Source organism: Hypanus sabinus, chromosome 10 (assembly GCF_030144855.1).
Source record: "Hypanus sabinus isolate sHypSab1 chromosome 10, sHypSab1.hap1, whole genome shotgun sequence".
Classification (NCBI taxonomy): domain Eukaryota; kingdom Metazoa; phylum Chordata; class Chondrichthyes; order Myliobatiformes; family Dasyatidae; genus Hypanus; species Hypanus sabinus.
Window position 1 is genome coordinate 51,894,369 of NC_082715.1, and position 19,617 is coordinate 51,913,985.

Consider the following 19,617-nt stretch of genomic DNA (forward strand, 5'->3'; position numbering starts at 1 on the left):
AAGATGCCAGAATAAAAAGGTGGGGGGAGGCAAAGAAGGATAGCTAGAAAGTGGTAGGTGAAGCCAGGCGGGTGGGAAAGGTAAAGGGCGGGAGATGAAGGAATCTGATAGGAGAGAAGAGTGGACCATAGTAGAAAGGGAATGAGAAGGGGCACCAGGGGAAGGTGACAGGCAACTGGCAAGAGGCCAGAGTGGGGAATAGAGGAAGAGGGGAGGGTGAGGGAATTTTTTTTTAATCTGAAAGAGAAATTGATATTCATGCCCGAGGAAATCTGCAGATGCTGGAAATTCAAACAACACACACACAATGCTGGTGAAACACAGCAGGCCAGGCAGCATCTATAGGGAGAAGCACTGTCGAGGTTTCGGGCTGAGACCCTTCATCAGGACTAACTGAAAGGAAAGATGGTAAGAGATTTGAAAATAGTAGGGGGAGGGGGAAGTGCAAAATGATAGGAGAAGACTGGAGGGGGTGGGGTGAAGCTAAGAGCTGGAAAGGTGATTGGTGAAAGTGATACAGAACTGGCGAAGGGAAAGGATCATGGGACAGGAGGCCTTGAGAGAAAGAAAGGGGGAGGGGGGAGCACCAGAGGGAGATGGAGAACAAGCAGAGTGATGGGCAGAGAGAGAGAAAAATAACAAACAACTAAATATTGTCAGGGATGGGGTAAGAAGGGGAGGAGGGGCATTAATGGAAGTTAGAGAAGTCAATGTTCATGCCATCAGGTTGGAGGCTACCCAGCCGGTATATAAGGTGTTGTTGCTCCAACCTGAGTGTGGCTTCATCTTGACAGTAAAGGAGACCATGGATAGACATATCAGAATGGAAATGGGACGTGGAATTAAAATGTGTGGCCACTGGGAGATCCTGCTTTCTCTGGCGGACCGAGCGTAGGTGTTCAGCGAAACCGTCTCCCAGTCTGTGTTGGGTCTCACCAATATATAAAAGGCCGTACCGGGAGCAGCGGACGCAGTATACCACACCAGCCGACTCACAGGTGAAGTGTTGCCTCACCTGGAAGGACTGTCTGGGGTCCTGAATGGTGGTGAGGGAGGAAGTGTAAGGGCAGGTGTAGCACTTGTTCCGCTTATAAGGATAAATGCCAGGAGGGAGATCGGTGGGAAGGGATGGGGGGGAACGAGTGGACAAGGGAGTCCCTGCGGAAAGCAGAAAGGGGGGAGGGAAAGATGTGCTTGGTAGTGGGATCCCATTGGAGGTGGCAGAAGTTATGGAGAATTATACATTGGACCTGGAGTCTGGTGGGGTGGTAGGTGAGGATAAGGGGAACCCTATCCAGAGTGGGGTGGCGGACGGATGGGGTGAGGGCAGATGTGCGGGAAATGGAAGAGATGCATTTGAGAGCAGAGTTAATGGTGGAAGAAGGGAAGCCCCTTTGTTTAAAAAAAGGAAGACATCTCCTTCATCATGGAATGAAAAGCCTCATCCTGAGAGCAGATGCGGCGGAGATGGAGGAATTGTGAGAAGGGGACAGCATTTTTGCAAGAGACAGAGTGGGAAGAGGAATAGTCCAGGTAGCTGTGAGAGTCTGTAGACTTATAGTAGATATCAGTAGATAAGCCATCTCCAGAGATGGAGACAGAAAGATCAAGAAAGGGGAGGGAGGTGTCAGAATGGACCAGGTAAATTTGAGGGCAGGGTGAAAGTTGGAGGCAAAGTTAATGAAGTCAACGAGCTCAGCATGTGTGCAAGAGGCTGCGCCAATGCAGTCGTCGATGTAGCAAAGGAAAAGAGGGGGACGGATACCCATATAGACTTGGAACATGGACTGTTCCACAAAGCCAACAAAAAGGCAGGCATAACTGGGACCCATACGGGTGCCCATGGCTACACCCTTGGTCTGGAGGAAGTGGGAGGAGCCAAAGGAGAAATTGTTGAGAGTAAGAACTAATTTCGCTAGACAGAGGAGAGTGGTGGTAGAGGGGAATTGGTTAGGTCTGGAATCCAAAAAGAAGTGAAGAGCTTTGAGACCATCCTGGTGGGGGGTGGAGGTATATAGGGACTGGATGTCCATGGTGAAATTAAGGTGGTGGGGGCCAGGGAACTTAAAATCATTGAAAAAATTTCAATATTTTGGGCCAAGACACTTCTTCAGAACTGGAAAGGAAAGGGGATGATGCCGGAGTAAAAAGGTGGTGAGAAGTGTCACGAACATAGGTGGGAAGAGATTGAACAAGTGGGGATAAAACAGTGTTGAGGTATGCAGAAATGAGTTTGGTGGGGCAGGAGCAAGCTGAGGCAATAGTTCTACCTGGATAGGCAGGTTTGTAGATCTTGGGTAGGAGGTAGAAACGGGAAGTGCGGGGTGTGAGAACAATGAGGTTGGTGGCAGTGGATGGGAGATCCCCAGAGCTGATAAGGTTGGTGATGGTATAGGACAGGGGTCAGCAACCTTTACCACTGAAAGAGCCACTTGGACCCGTTTCCCACAGAAAAGAAAACACTGGGAGCCGCAAAACCCGTTTGACATTTAAAATGAAATAACACTGCATACAACGTTTTTTTTGCCTTTATGCTATGTATAAACAAACTATAATGTGTTGCATTTATGAAATTGATGAACTCCTGCAGAGAAAACGAAATTACATTTCTGCATGCAACAAAAACATTTTGAACTCCGAAAAAAAGACGTTGGGTTGAAAGTTACTTTTAAGTAAAATACTCAATGTCTATTTGAGTCCTTCTTGTATTTATGAAAAACGCCGAACTTAAATTTTCCGCCAGCAGCAAACCAAAAATAACGTCAGCCAGCTGTCATCCTGAAAAATGAAAGGACTATTTCACTGAACAATGAAAAAATATGAATATGAGTAAAATAATAGGCAATTAAAATATTTATCATACTTGGTTAATGGGATTTCTGCTCCTGGACCTCAGCGCACAGCGTCTGCACATCAGGGCTGTATGATGTCACCTTCATCTTTACACAGGATCGCAAGCTGTCATCTGTGAGGTTTTCAATATCACTCCATTTGTGTTTCTGAGCAAGAACGGCCTTCTGACGGGCAACATCTTCAAGGTCTGCTGTCAAGCGTCTAAACTTGGACACCCATATGTCTTTGTCGGCTATGTCGGCCAGTTCCATCTCAAGATCAGGTTGACTCACACCTGCCAATGCAGTCGTATTCAGTAGGGAAGGATCGATGCTTAAGGGAGTGACCGGGAAGGATAATGTGTTTTTTTCCTCTCTGAACTCACAGAAGCGTTTCCCAAACGATGTTTGCATTGCGATGATTGCAGAATGTAAATACTCCGAAATTATCATGTCGTGACCTTGTTTGAACTCTCTCAAATTGGGGAAGTGAGACAAAGTGCCTTTCTGTAAATCTCTGGCAAGCACTGTCAACTTGCGCTCGAATGCCAAAACATCCTCCAACATGTGCAGGGCTGTACGTCCTTTCCCCTGAAGAGCTGTGTTCAGCGTGTTCAGGTGCGCTGTCATGTCTACCATGAAGTGTAGCTTTTCCAGCCACTCTGGCTGTTCCAGCTCAGGAAAGGTGAGCCCTTTGCTGCCCAGGAAAGTTTTCACTTCTTCCAGACACGCGACAAAGCGTTTCAGCACCTTCCGTCTGGACAGCCAGCGATAAAAACACGTTGTAGCGGTGTCAGTAAACTGCAGTCAAAGATAGCTTTATTCGAACTAAACAGCCTTGCTTTTCAGCTTCCCTCAACCCAGCCCCCATGGACGCAGATGCTGCAAAAGACGCGTACTCACAAACCCCCGTAGGCTATCTCCCTTAGCCGGAATGCTGGCTAATTGTGAGCCGTTTTATGATGTGGCAGGAAATGTGTCGCTACACTTAGGTTGTACAAGATCACCATAATTACATTTCAAAAGCTAACAAACTAACATAAAATACATTTTAATTAAATACTGACCAATTATTTCCCAAAGCCACAGGGAGCCGCAGCACAGAGGTGAAAGAGCCACAAATGGCTCGGGAGCCGCAGGTTGCCGACCCCCGGTATAGGAGATAGTGGCATGGTGCTCCTTAGTGGGATGAACATTGACTTCTCTAACTTCCGTTAATGCCCCTCCTCCCCTTCTTACCCCATCCCTGACAATATTTAGTTGTTTGTTTTTTTCTCTCTCTCTCTGCCCATCACTCTGTCTGTTCTCCATCTCCCTCTGGTGCTCCCCCCACCTTTCTTTCTCCTGAGGCCTCCCGTCCCATGATCCTTTCCCTTCTCCAGCTCTGTATCACTTTCACCAATCACCTTTCCAGCTCTAAGCTTCATCCCACCCCCTCCAGCCTTCTCCTATCATTTTGCACTTCCCCCTCCCCCCCACTACTTTAAAATCTTTTACTATCTTTCCTTTAAGTTAGTCCTGACAACGGGTCTCCACCTGAAACGTTGACAGTGCTTCTCCCTGTAGATGCTGCCTGGCCTTTCATGCCATCAGCTTAGAAGCTACCCAGATGGAATATGTGTTGGTCCTCCACTCAAAGAGTGGCCTCATCATGGCACAAGTGAAGGCTATGGACCGACAGATCAGAAGGAGAATTGGAATCGGAATTAAAATGTTGGGTCACCAGGATGTTCTGCTTTTGGCAAAGAGAGCGGAGATGCTAGATGAAGTGTTCCCCCAATTTACAATGGAGGTTGCTTTGTGAGTCACAGCATAAGTCAATGCCCCTTTCAATTTTACATACTTCTATCAAATCACCCATTGGTCGTCTTCATTCGGGTAAGACAAGCCCAGGCTATGCCCAGGGTGCCACTGCAGCGTAGCAGTTAGTGTGACGCTATTGCAGCTCAGGGTGTCTGTGTTGGTAGTTCAGTTCCCACGTCATCTATAAGGAGTTTGTACTACCTCCCAGTCGAATGCGTGGTTTTTTTTCGGGTCCTCTGGTTTCCTCCCACAATCTAAAGACATGCCGGTTAGTAGGTTAATTGGTCATTGTAAATTGTCTCGTGATTAGGCTAGGGGTAAATCAGTGGTAAGTTGGGGGTTGTTTGTCAGTGCTGCTCAATGAACCGTAAAGGCCTATTCTGCACTAAATCTTTAAATAAATAAAGACAGACAGAAAATATTCAGTTTCTCGCCATAACTAAAGCAATTCAATTCAGGCAAGTGTCAATTCAGGAAGTGTCCTAGGACCAACCATCTTCAGCTGCTTCATTAATGACCTTCCTTCCATCATAAGGTCATTTTTGGGGATGTTCGCAGATGACTGCACAATGTTTTGCACCATTCATGACTCCTCAGGACCTAGATGATACCCAGGCTTGGGCTGACAAGTGGCATGTAACATTTGAGCCACACAAGGGTGTGACCAAGGGTCTCGGCCTGAAACGTCAACTGTACTCCTCCCTATAGATGCTGCCTGGCCCGCTGCGTTCCACCAGCATTTTGTGTGTGTTGCTTGAACATCCTGGAAAAACCTCCATTGACCCTAACTACAACCTTCCTACAGTGTGGCAACAGATTGGACACAATACTCTGAGTGCAACCTAGGTAGTGTTTTGTGAAGTAGCAACATAATATTCCAACCCTTGAATCCTATAAAAACACAAAATGCTGGCAGAACTCAACAGGCCAGACAGCATCTATGGGAGGAGGTAGTGACGACGTTTCGGGCCGAAACCCTTCATCAGGAGCCTTGAATCCTATACCTGGATTTCTGAAAGCCAGCATGCTGTCTGCCACCGTCACCACCTTATCTACCTGTGTTGCCACCTTCAGGGAACTATGGAACCGAAGCACATGGTTCATCAACATCCCTTAATGCCCTGCCATTTATTGTGTATGTCCTACCCCTGTTTGACTTTGTTACATACCCCTTGTGTATCTCGTGTCTGTCTTATGAGCATGATGTAATGGTCTTGTGATGATGGGGTGAAGTAATTTCCCACCAGTGTGAGGTCACATGATGGCCTGTTTCAACAGGTATAAAAGGGGAAAGCCTTGCTGTGATGCAGGTCAGTTTGTGGTTTAATTCGTCAGTGACTCCTTTATGCTGCGTGTTCGTCTCATGACGCAGTTTTGTTTTAAAGTGGAGTTTTACTTATTGCCTTAAGTCTCAAAGGTTATTGCCGGCAGTTTCGCAACGCTGCCAGTTTAGTCCAGTTAGAGAGTGAAGAATTTACCGAAGTATGGAAAACCCGAAAGATCGAGAAAAGTTGGTGTTGTCGGTGGTAATACAGGATCGAACTTACTTAATCTTTGTTCAAAGAGATAGTAATCTGCATCCGAGATTATCCCTGCTGTAAGAGCAGAAAGGATGGGACACAGCGTTCGCCAAGGAAAGGTCAATGCTTATAAGCCATTTTTATTTCCTTCAACGTAAATCCTTCGGGCAAGGCATTTTTCGGCTGGGATCAGCAGTAATGTCATGTCGTTGAGGAATTTGTTACTTCAGGAAAGTCTCTCCTTACTGAATGTGTAAATCATCTGGACTTCTGCATTTATCACTTTTAGAACTGTGTTTGCATTTATCACTTTAAGAACTATTCGAATTGCCGTAGAGCTGTTAACTTCTGGTTAACTTGGTCGTTCATTTACTTTTGGTTTCCTTATTGAGCAGTGTTTAATACATGTTTTATTTATTTATTTAAAAAAAAAACCTGTCTCATTTCTATATTTTTTGTTGCCGTACCATAACAACTTAAATTGCATTACGTTGCAAATTCCATCTTCTGGCACTGTGCCCAACTTTCTATCTGACCTATATCCTTCAGTAGCCTTTGACAACCTTCCTCATTATCCACAATACCAACTTTTGTGTCACCCGCAAACTTAGTAACTATGTCCACTGTGATTCGCAACAGTCAAACGGTTGCGAGTTCCAAGTTTCTTGAGAGTGCGCATCACGGATGGTCTCACCTGGTCTCTCAACACCACCTCTTCAGTCAAGGAAGCACAGCAGTGCCTCCACTTCCAGAAGAGATTGAGGCGAGCGAGGCTCCCCGCCCCATTCTAACCACATGCAACCAGAGCACCATTGAGAGTTTAGTCACTGGCTGGTATGGAAATTGCAAGGGATCTGACTGCAAGACCCTGAAGCTGATTGTGAGGACTGCTGAGAGGATATTGGGGGTCTCTTCTCCCGACACTCACCCCAACCGGGACTTATACCTGAAGTGCTGTGTTCACAGAGCCCTCAGCATTGTCAGCGGCCCCTCCTATCCATCCCACAGTCGCTCTGACCTTCTACCATCAGGCAGAAGATACCACAGTTTAAGGACAAGAACTTTTAGGCTGGGTAACAGCTTCTTCCCCCAGGCTGTGAGACTTCTGAACACGCTGTTACCACCCAGTATGCATTACTCATGACAGCACCAATAGAATTATACTGTTGTATAATTAACTATATGTAGTATATACACTTTGTCAACTTGTACATCTATACAATATTTTTTATCATCTGTTAATATTACTTTATTGCTGAAGGTGATATATGTACTGTGTTTGTAGCTGGGTCCCAGAGGAACATTGTTTTCGTTTAGCTGTATACATGAGTGTGGTTGAATGACAATAAACTTGAACTTAAAGTGTGAATTTGACATGTGTTATACTATCAAAGGTTGTTTGTTAAGAGATGCAGTGTTAGGTGGGAATGACAGATCCTGTTTTTGTAAAAGATAAAAGCTGGATGAGCTCAGGACATGGATCAACACCTGCATTTACGATTTTGTAACCATAACTGGGACTTGACTGCAGGAGGGGTAGGGACTGGCAGCTCAGTGATTTGGAGTTCTGTTGTTTTAGATGCGATAGAGTGGGAGGGATTAAAGGAGGAAAGGGTGGCATTACTAGCCTGGGAAAATGTCATGGCAGTGCTCAGTCAGGGTAGATTGAGAATTCGTCTAGGGAGGTGATATGGGTGGAATTGAAGAATAAGAAAGGTATGACCATGTTAACGGGGCTACTTTACAGACCACCCAACAATCTGAGGAATTTAGAGCAACAAATTTGTAGAGAGTTTGCAACTGTTACAAGAAGCATTAGGGTGTTTTCCAGATGTTGACTGGGACTTGACTTCCATTCTTTAAAGGGGCTGGATGGGAAAGATTTTATCGAAGGTGTTCAGGAAAGGGTTTTTTTTATCGGTACGTAAAAGACCCAAGGAGAGAGTATGCAATACATGATCTGCTGTTAGGGAATGAGACAGGGCAGGTGGTAGAAGCTTGTATAGATAAACACTTTGCATCTAGTGATCCCAATGCCATTGGTTTCAAAGGAAATATGCAAAAAGAAAGCTCTGATCCGCATGTTGAGATTTTAAACTGGAGAAAGGCCAATTTTGACGGTATCAGAAAGGATCTGGAAAGGCTGTTTTCTGGCAAAGGTGTACTTGATAAGTGAGAGGTCTTCAAATGTAAAGTTTTGAGGGTGCAAAGCTTGTATGTGCTTGTCAGAATAAAAGGTAAAGATAACAGATGCAAGGAACCTTGGTTTTCAGGAGATGTTGAATCTCTGGCTAAGTAAAAAAGGAGGTTCATTGTAGCTATCAGCAGATGTTTATCGAGTACAAGAAATGCATGTGAACACAGCAAAGAAATCAGGAGGAATGAAAGAAGGCATGAGGCTGTCCTAGCAGACAAAACGAAGGAGAGTCCTCAGGGATTCTACCGATATGTTAAGAGCAAAAGAATTGCAAGGGCCAAAATTGGTGCTCTGAATATGCAGAATGGTAATCCATGCATGGAGCCAAATAGGATGGGAGAGATCTTAAATGTTTTTTTTTTGCATTTGTATTTACTCAGCATATGGACACAGAAGTGAGGCAAAACAGTATCAACATCATGGACTATGAGTTACAGAGGAGGAGGAGGTGTTTGCTGTCTGGAGACAAATATGGGTGGATAAATCCCCAGGGCCTGACAAAATGTTCTCTTGGACCCTGCGGGAAGCAAATGCTGAAATTTCTGGGGCCCAAGCAGTGATACTTAAGTAATCCTTAGCAACAGGAGAAGCACCGGAGGATTGGATGATAGCTAATGTTCCATTGTTTAAGAAGTTCCTCCCAGCACCTCATTTGATGCATTGGGAGCAACCTTGTCATTTCTTTAGAATTTTGCCTGTTTTAGGAGGCTGAGTTGCTAGCTCAACGCTCAAGCCAGCACGGGTAGAACTCGTTCAAGGAGCAGTCTGGATTTGAACCCGTGTCATTTCCTCCGAAGTCTGGGTGCAGATGCCACTATACCACCATCACAGAAAGGCTTTAGAAATAAGCCAGGAAATGTTAGGCTGGTGAGCCTCAATTCAGTAGTGGGAAAGTTATTGGGAGGTATTCTAAGGGACTGAATATGAGTATTTGGATAGTCAGCATGGTTTTCTGCATGATAGGTCATGTCTAACCTATCTTATCGAGTTCTTTGAGGAAGATACCAGGAAAGTTGATGAAGACAAGGCAGTGGATGTTTCTGTGTGGACGTTAGTGAGACATTTGATCCCACGTGGTAGGCTGATCAAGAAGCTTCAGTCCCTTGGCATAGATGTGGTAGTAACTTAGATTTTGGCTTTGTGGGAGAAGCCTGAGAGTGGTAGTAGATGGTTGCCTCTCTGACTGGAGGCCTGTGACAATTCAAGTGGCAGAGAGATCAGTGCTGGGTCCCTTGTTTGTCATCTATATTAACGCTGTGGGTGATAATGTGCTTAACTGGATCAGCAAATTTGCACCAAGATTGGAGGCGTAGTGGACAGCAAGGATGACTACCGTGGCTTGCAACGGGATTTGGACGAAATGGGAAAATGGGCTAAAAAAAAATGGTAGATGGAATTTAATGCAGACAAGTGCAAGGTGTTGCTCTTCGGTAGGACCATCCAGTGTTGGTCTTACACAGTGAGCAGTAGAGAACTGAGGATTGCAGTAGAACAAAGGGACCTGGGAATACAGTGTAAGTGATGTCATAGGTCGATAGGGTCGTAAAGAAAGCTTTTAGTACAATGGCCTTCATAAATCAATGTGTTGAGTACAGAGGATGGGATGTTACAATGAAGTGGCGTCGCAGATTGATAGGACCAATATGTACATAGCCAACTCTTCGTTTTTAGTAAGGGAATAACTGCTTTGGCAAATATTGGGGCTAGCATATTGCTCTTAAGAGTTAAAGCACAGTTAAGAGTTAAGAGTTAAAGCACAGAAATAGGCCCTTTGATGATGGAGTTGGTGTCATAGGCAGCGGCACAGTCATAGTGAAAAAAGTGTAAAGGAGTGGGCAGAGTACACATCCCTGCAGTGCACCCGTATTCAGTGTCAGGGAGCCTAGTCTGACTGGGTGTGATTGGTGAGAGTCCAGAATCCAGTTGCAAATTGATGTTTAGGGTCCCACGTTGTGTAGTTTATTGGCCAACTTGTTGGGGAGTATGGTGTTGAAGGCAGAACTATAGTCAATTTAAAAAAAATACATTCTGTAATTATGGTCCAGGTATTCCAGTATGATGTGGAGAGTGATGATATGGTGTCATCAGTTGATCTGTTTGCCTGGTGCTGGTCCACAGCATCAGGGATGGCATTCTTATTGTGGGACATAACCAGTCTCTCCAGGCACTTGGCAGCTATGGAGTGAGTCCAGCTGGTCTGTAGTCATTCAGGCAAGTTGCCACTCACTGCTTCGTGATTGGGACTGGTTTAGGATTGAGGTTTCCTGCATTGCAATAGTGTCAGTACTTCAACAATATTACATCACTTGTAAACTCCTCCGAGGTATCCTGAGTTTGTGAAAGGTACTATATAAATGCAAGTCGTTTTGGCTCCGTCTTTTAACATCATTTGCTCTCTGCCGTCAGAGATCTGTTTGATTGACAGAAGTTAGGAAAACATGCTTAAAGGTTTTGACATATTCTGTGCACAAACAAATCTTTTATAGTTTGTGGTTTCGTTTCTCAGGTAGTGTACTACCAACTGTTATTTTTCTAACCTCTTTTTTTTTGCTGCTAGATCCCTTTGAATATTAGCCATGCTTATAAAAGCTCTTATCTAAAGCAGACAATAAACATGACTGTGTGTCTAAAGTTTTAGCACCAGCTAGACTTGGCACATTGCAGTTGTTGAATCTCTTCCCATTGCGTGAGACATCCCAAATAACAGAAATGAGAATAAAATATTAAACAATCTAAATTGCTTTTAAATCTTGTATTTTGAATATGTATGGAACATGCCGGACAGAGTTTGCTGTTTTAATCATACGCATTGCTTAAAAAAATGGTACTTTGTCAAGACCAACATTTGAAAATGAACACACGTCTATTAGAGCTACAAATAAGCCATTGAGATCAGAGAGAGGGATAATTATTATTTTAAATGTTTTATTTTGCTTTGGGCCAAGTACCAGACACCTGTGTGAATTGAAAATTTGTGGTAATTCCACCAAAATGAATTTGCTGGTGCTGCACAGAATATGAAATTTATGTACAGTACATTTGAAAAGGTGCATTCATAAGTACACCATGTTGCACCTTTCCAAGACCCAGGGACTAGCTCCATGAATTTCTCTGAAATGTGTTAAGTTAGCTGATGTTGGCAAATGATGGACCAGTAATGGTGGGCTAAAATTGGAGTTGCCTTTTATACTAGCCATGGTGACAGAGCCTCCCAGCAAAGACAAGTCAGGCTGTCACACCACATCTATGTATTGGGCTAGCTAAAGTATGTACTGTATTCCATCAGTATTGCCTTCGGGACAAAATGTGAAAGGTCAGCTTGTGAATTGTTGTTTTATTAACTTTTAAGTGGCTATATGAAAATAAATTTCAAATTCTGGTTCTTAAATTTAAAAGAATAAAGCTTTTTTTATTTTGGCAGTGAGATGTGTGGGAGGAGTATAATTTGACTCGTTTGTTTCTGTATTTTGAGCAATAGACGAGAAAGTCTTTAGTTGTGAGAGTTACAGACAGCACATTGAGACAGGATGTGGTATTGGTATTTTAAGTTCAGGTGCATATATTACAACTTTTCTATTGATCTAACTAAAACTTGCCCATTTCTTAAATTATGTTCACCATCCCTGCAATAACAAACCATAACAATTGGGTCAGCCAATTTAGTTGTTTTATTCTTCTTTTGGTTTTACTTGAGAATATCAGTTAGTTAACTGCCCCCCCCCCCTTGCCCATTAGTTAACTTTAAGCCAAATTTTAATTATAGTTATTAAAACCAGCTTAAGTTAACCTTGTGATGATGTAGACATTATAGCACTCACTGTAATGCATAATAGGTGCTTGGTGAGCTGCAGAAAGGGATAACAGGGGCAGAGGCAGTTAATTGGAAAGTCGTATTTACTGCAGTGGAGTCTCAGAGCTCCTTGCAATTGATGGAAGGGAAGGAGAGTTGAGACGATACACCAGCAGTTAGGGAAAACATTCATCTAATATCAGACCATGTTGTCTGTTGTAAGAAAAGTTTCCTGTCATTGTTCTTGCTAATAGAGATTATGGGTTTGGCGGGTGCTGTTAGAGTAGCCGTGGCAAGTAACTGCATAAATATGTACCAGTGATGTAGTGAATGGGTGCTTTTTCTGATGTGCTTGCAAGGCAGTTCCTAACTGATAGACCTCAAGTGAGTTTCCTTTATTGCCAACTTCCTCCCCCCCGCCCCTCCCAGCTACAAACCACCAGCCTTATTGACGTCTGTGCTGTGACCCTCTATCCAAATTTATAACAGTTCTCTATTTAGGCAATGTGCTTGCTGAGCTGTGGAAAGGGAGGGCAGGGGCAGTGATAGCTAAATGGAAAGTCTTAACTGATGCAGTAGAGTCCATGAGCTCCTTGCAGCTGATGAAAGAGAGGGGAAGTTGAGATGATACATCAGTAGGTAGTGAAGAAGATTGTCTGAGATACAGATCAGCTGAAAAGCTGGGTATAGCAATGGCGAATGGAAATTAAACCTGACAGGTGTGAGGTGATTGAGAAGGCAAAGAAAATTAGAATGTGCATAGTTAATGATAGGCCACAAGGAGTATTGATGAACAATGAAAGCCTTGGTGTACAAGCTCATAATTCCCTGAAATTGGCAGCATGGGCAGGTTAGAGGATGAAGAAGTTTGCTTTTGTTGGTTGTGCCACTGAATATATGATCAGGGGCATTGTGTTATAGCTTTATAAAATTGGATCAATGTGATTCATCAAGATGTTATCTGGACTGGAACATTTCACTTAGAAGAGACACTGGGTTTATTTTCCCTGGAGTGGAGGAGGCTAAAGAGGGGTGACCTGAAATTGGTATATATTTATAAGGGTGATAGATAAGGTAGGCGGAAACAAAAATCAAATTGTGGCTGTTGTACGATGCACTGCATGAAAAGGTGTGGGAATCTGAGTATTGTTGCAATGTTTAAGAAACATCCAGCCTAGTACTAGAATCACCAAGACTGTGTGGTATAATGGAGTTAATGTAGAGTTAAATGGACAGCATGGGCATGGTCGGCTAAAGGGGCTGCTCGTTGTGCTCTCTGTTCCATACCTTTGAAGAATAGTCAGGTTTATACCAGATTCCAGGGGTTAATCCTGGAACCATTTGTGTTCAATAGTATTACAGCTTGCTTTGCCTCCAGTAATCTTTGTCAAAGCTCTGTCAGCAAGACTATCTCTCTGAATTGAAACACAGGTACTTTATGCAAAATTAATACATTGGGATGCATCAGGATTAACAATTGTCTTGATGAATTGTATCTTTCCACTTTTTAACTCTAAATATGGTTTATTGTGGAGACGTTCCTTTAGACAATGTTGATGAATCCTGAAGTAATACTGTCTAATTGCTGTAGACAATTTATGCACTTTAGGGAGACAGTCCAATTTCAGGTTCTATAGATTACTTCATACAAAAACGGGTTTTCTGTTTATAAATCTGGATTACTATGACCTCCATTATTAATTTCTATCATAGACATGTTGGAGACTTTTAAGCTGTTCTCGTGTTTTTTTAAGATTTTTTTTGTATAGATTTCAGGAGACATTGATATGAACACTTGAGGTCTGCTCTGTTAGTAGACAAAATTCACTATTTAACTAATTGGTTAAAAAGAATAATCAATGCCAGTAGTAAATGTACCTGGTCTAAATTACCTCTGATTTGAAATCAAAAGTCACTTCATTACACCAAGTAAATGTTTTGTTCTGCTTCAACAGCCAAGTGGTTAATACTAACAATTTTCATAATTCATAGTGGAAACAATCGGGTGAGAAATGTGCCCCAGAGAATTATTACATTTGTGATAGCAACTTTTGTGATATTTATGGTCCAACAGACATTCTAAGTCTCTGCTCAATCTTAAATGACCTAGCCATTAGATTGCCTGGGATATCACCCAAGAGAATTTCTGGAGATAGAACCTTAATGGCACGGGCAGAATGCTGTTTGGTTTGCTAATTCTGCATAAACAATTGCCCAGCTATTAAAGAGAGAGTCAGTGAGGTGAGTCATGGAACTGTTGGATTGACAGCAATGAATTTGAGGTGTTTTCTAGCCAACAGTCTTAATTGCACTGAGATAGGAAAGGTAACTGAAGAGGTTATTGAGGTGAATTCTTAGAACTTTGGGGATAAGGTTGTAGAAAGGGGAAAGGAAATCTTTGCTAACTGTAGTCTATATGATGTTGATATCAGAGTTAGAAGCCACAACTGATAGAACTTAGAGAACAGATGTTGCAACTTCAATATTAGGAAAAGATCAAGTGCTTTGTGCTTCCCATGATAAGCTATACAATAATAATTTCAACAGAACTGCCTTTATTATAGCAATCACGAACAAAAGAAAATTTGCAGATGCTGGAAATCCAAAAAACACACACAAAATGCTGGAGGAACTGTTCAGGCTCAACAGCATCTATGGAAAAGAGGACAGTCAACGTTTTGGGCCGAGGCACTTCAGCAGGACTCGGGGTCTTGGCCTGAAACATTGACTGTATGTTTTTTTTCCATAGATGCTGCCTGGCCTGCTGAGTTCATCCAGCATTTTGTGTCGGTTGCTTTAATATACCATGTATTTTTTGTGATTTTTTTTTTTGATTGAGATTATGAACAGTAATTACCAAGTTGGAGAGGGGTATTTTTGAGACTAGCATCCTAGCCCAATAGATTGAGTCAAGCGAAATTCATTTGAAATTTTAATTTTATATTGAGGGGGAATGAGAGTGGGGGAGTAAGTGAGGTGCATTAACCTGAGTGAAATTGTCATAGATCCTTAAAAGTTGAATTTTGGGTTTATTAACCTGGTAGCTTGTTTTAGATACTTATTACCAGCAGTATAAACCTTCAGCTGTAAACAGTGGCACCAAAACAAAAAAAAATTGAATAGATCTGTTCTTTGTTGTTATCCAGTCTGGAGGGAATTGGTCATCTGTTAAATAGATGATATTGTCAACCTTCCTGGTAATGTTTCCGCTTAAAATATTCTTCAAAATTTAATGAGTTAAAATTTTAATAATTTGAATGCTGGAGATAATTTTTCATGCAAAAATAATGAGTATTGAGGCTTTAACTAAAATTAAGTGATGTATTAAGTATGATGAAGGATCTCTATTTCATTACATTCACTGTAATAAAACAAGACAGCTTGGGAGTTGATACTTTAATATCCATGGCAGTAATAGCTATTATATTGGAAAAGATTAGTATTGCTGAAGACTACATCTTGCAGATGCCAACTCATGAAATTCAAATTAACCTCAATGCTAAACATCATAAGAGGTTTCTTGATAGATTACTTTTAAATGTGAAGCATTGTGGGTGGATTAGAATGGATTAATTACAGTAAAATATATGACAAATATCAGAGCTACAGCTTCGACGTCATTAAAATATGTAAATAAGTCCTCAGCCACATTTTCTTTCCCATGCGTTGTATCTTTGGGTGTGGCACATAGACTGGACTCGGCACAGAGGTGGTGGAAAATTTGTTCAGGATTGGAAAAAACCTGAAGTACATTTCTATTACCAATAGTTTGTAAAGAGATAGAGGGACAATTTGTACAAACATTAATGTTCACAAGAATCAGCTCAAGTGATACAAAGTAGTTTAGTTTAGCTTACTCAACAATAACATCTCTCACTATAGTTATGACATTACAGGAAAAAGCCTTGCATCTAATATCATAATATGTACAAATATATTGGAGGTGCTTGCAGATAAAGGACTCAGCTATTAGGATTCCAATTTAAATGTAGTTTAAATATCAGCAAAGATATCAGTAAATGGATTATATCTGTATTGTAATTACTCTCTATTTCCAAACTGCTTTTTTTCTTATCCAAACTTTTGCACAGTGAACTCATCAATAAAATACAGAAGAAATTCCCTGATTGCCATTTTTCTTTCTTACAGAGGTTATAGTTACTTGAGGAGGTAAATGGGATTGATGTTGTCCCGGACATTGTTGAACTGCATGAGTATTGTTAGTATTGCATTCATCCACACAACTGGAGTTTTTAAGATCGTGTTCCTGTTGTGCCTCATTGGTGGAAATGTTATGGTTTCAAGAGTCACTTGCTACTGGCTACACAGCTTGAGTAGCCACAATATTTATGTGGCTGATTTATTTCAGCTTCTGGGAATGTGGTCATCAGTGGGGACTTGATTGTCGTAATGCCATTGCTCGTCAAAGATAGGTGGTTGGTGGAGATGGCCAATGGTTGGCTCTTTCCTTTAAATGAATGTTATTTTCCACCTATCAGCCCATGTCTGAAATAATCTGGATCATCTTGCAAATGTGTGCTGCTTCATGTGCTGAAGAGTTCAATATTGTGTGTTTGTGCATTTCTGACCCAGTAATGGAAGAAATGTCATTGATGAAGCAGTTGAATACGGTTGGACCTAGGGTGCTACCCTTAATTGCTCCTGCTGTGATATCCATGGGCTGAACATGGGTTACAAATGTCTCAGCATTGTCTTTAGCACTCATGCTAGCTGTGCTATCATTGAAAATGAGAATAGGTATTGACACCTCCTACTAGTAAGCAGCTTCACTAATGACTAGATTGGCAAATCTGCAAAGATCCAATCTGGTCTTTTAAGTTATGGAATCCCTTAATAAACATAGAACAGTACAGCAAAAGAACAAGCTCTTAGGGCCACAATATTGTGCTGAACCAAATAAATTAGTAACCAAACGGCCAACCAAAGTAAATCCCCTCTGCTTACACAATGGCCATATCCTTCCGTTTTCCTCACATCCATGTGCCTATCTCAATGTCTTTTGTGTATCTGCCTCTCCATCCAGTCCAGGGAGCACATTGCAAGCAACCCATGGGTGCTCCAGTGCTGGGTGAGCGGTATGTGGAGATGTGCTTGCCCAGTCTCACACAATGCCTCTTGACAGAGAGGAAGGTTGGAATCCACGTGTAGATTGCAAGTGGTATGTTAAGTTGGGAGAGTCTCTCTTGCAATGATTTACTGTAATTATTACGTTTGTACTTAACATGGTGGAATGTTCTGAATACTTAAGGAGAAACCCATTCCAAGCGATCTTAAACATTTTGCCAAAAATATTGGAGCCTGCAGTTGTACTTTTCCCCATGACTAGCACTCTGTGTTGAAATTTGTGTCCACCATGATTATTCTCAACCCAGTGTTCTACAAGGTTGCATCCTCAGTCTTGTACTCTGCTCCCTGTACCCATATGACTGTGTGGCCAGATTCTGCTTTAAATCCATCCATGAGTTTGTGGATAATGTTACACAGTGGACCTATCTCAAATAACGATGAGTCAGAGTACAGGAAGGAGATGGAGAGATTAGTAATACGGTGTCATAAAAACTACTTTTCCCTCAATATCAGCAAAACAAAAGAGCTGGCCTTTGATCTCAGGAAGGAGTACAGGGAGGGTGCACATGCTCCTGTCTACATCAACAGTGTTGAGGTTGAGAGCTTCAAATTCCTAGGAATGAACATCGATTAAAATTGATAAAGGTGGATGAGGACATGCCAAATATCTTTAGCTTCCGGAGAAAGTAGAGGCATTATTTAAATCTATATACAATAAAAGAGAAGGATGGTGAGCAGCAGCCTTTTTTGTTAAGATAATGTACATGTCTGTATGTTTGAGGTGAACAAGAACATCATTTAAATATTCATAGTCAGATCTATTTTAAAAAGTTTGAAAGGTTTTGTTAGAGGCTTAAAAATAAGGTATTTGCCATTTTTCATTAACAATAGTTTAAAGATTAATCTCTGATGATGGTGCACATGGTTACTCTTACAAACAAGAGAAAATCTGCATATCCAATCCTGCCGAAGGGTATCAGCTCGAAACGTCGACTGTACTTTTTTCCAAAGATGCTGCCTGGCCTGCCGAGATCATCCAGCATTTTGTGCGTGTGTTGTTTGTTAGAGCCCTCTTTCATTTTGTATCTTAAGGACGTTCAGCTGTAAGCTCCGGTCATTGTGCTGATGTGGTAAGACTAGTGTTGCACATCTGTTTCTAATCACGTCTCTTGTCTGATTGAGCCAGTAAGATCTTGTACTGCTTTGTAGTAACAGTCTTATTATTATGAAGACCACATGCGAGTTAATCCTCAAAAAGCACATTGCACTTCATGCAGAGAATGCCTTACAGTGAATTTAGACCATAATGTGTCCTGGCATCTGAAGGGTGAGAGAGAGTAGAGGAAGAAAAAAATGTTTAATTTTTTTCAGTGTGATGTAAAGCTTACAAATTTTAATTGTATGTAATAAATTGCATCAATAAATTCCTGTTAGATATTCATGGAATGTGTTTTGCACTTGGTTTTCCCATGAACATTTCCTTCAGGGAAAACTTCAGTTTGCAATGCTGCGCCTGTATTCTTAGTCATAGCCAATCAATGTTATAGATTTCCAAGTCTGTAGACTCTAAGTTTGTATTATCACTGTTCATGAAAAGCTGATGATGCAAAAAATATTAGGTTATTAGGTTCTCAAGGGATGAAGTACATACAATGCCTTGTAAAAGTATTCAGCCTCCAATCCTTTGTTCACATAAATGAGTATTACAGCCAGGGATTTTGATCAATTTAACTGAGATTTTTTTATTTGTGAATCACATGCTCAATTTTTTCACAGTAGAGCCCAAGAATTAGGGACAATTGTAAGGGTTGAAAAACTAAAGAGTTCAAGAAATACAATGTCAGCAGTTCAAAAGTATTCATCCCCTTTTGCTCAGTACTTTGTTGTAATACAGCCAGTAGTTTTTTTGGATACAGCAAGTCTCCGTTAACTTTGTACAATGTGAGGGAGCAAGATTTGCCCATTCCTCCTTGCAAAATTGCTCAAGCTGTGTCAGGTTTGATGTGGAGCGGTAATGGACAGCAGTCTTGAGGTCTTGGCAGAAATGTTTAATCAGGTTAAGGTCAGGATTCTGACTGGGCCATTGAAGGGCGTCAATTTGAAGCCTGGTTGCTTCAAATGGTTGCTGTGGCAGTGTGCTTTGGGTTGTCACTGTTCCTCTCCAGTTTCTTTCTGGCAGAGGCTTAGCAGGTTTTTAATCCAGGATTTACCAGCATTCATCCTCACGTCAATCCTGACCGGATTTCCAGTCCTTGTTGCTAAAAAGCATCCCCATAGCATGATACTACCTCCACCATACTATGCAGTAGGGGTGTTGTAACCTGGCTGATGCACAGTATTAGATTTATGCCACATGTAGCACTTAGTATTGAGGCCAGAAATTTCCAT

The 19,617-nt window shown here is 41.9% G+C and overlaps 2 protein-coding genes across 4 annotated transcripts in view; one reads left to right on the top strand and one right to left on the bottom strand.

Annotated features, from left to right (window-relative positions):
* The window catches only part of LOC132400657 (CYFIP-related Rac1 interactor A), a 227,018-nt gene that overhangs the window by 82,842 nt on the left and 124,559 nt on the right, over window positions 1-19,617 (top strand). The window contains exon 1 of one of the 3 annotated variants that reach the window (XM_059981863.1): window positions 18,337-18,359. The exons of the other annotated variants lie outside the window; for them this stretch is intronic. The gene's annotated coding sequence lies outside the window, so the exon portion shown is untranslated. Of the gene's footprint in view, window positions 1-18,336; window positions 18,360-19,617 lie in introns of those variants that run through there. 3 annotated transcript variants of the gene reach the window in all.
* On the bottom strand, window positions 2,575-3,827 carry LOC132400289 (general transcription factor II-I repeat domain-containing protein 2-like). The gene is made up of 2 exons (XM_059981256.1): window positions 2,864-3,827; window positions 2,575-2,778 (listed from the first exon to the last, which is right to left on the bottom strand). Exon 1 carries the CDS (start codon window positions 3,468-3,470, stop codon window positions 2,868-2,870), a length of 603 nt encoding a protein of 200 aa, XP_059837239.1. The 5' UTR covers window positions 3,471-3,827; the 3' UTR covers window positions 2,575-2,778; window positions 2,864-2,867.

Coding starts and splice junctions, on each gene's coding strand:
- LOC132400289 (XM_059981256.1), bottom strand. CDS start 3,470: ATGGTAGACATGACAGCGCACCTGAACACGCTGAACACAGCTCTTCAG.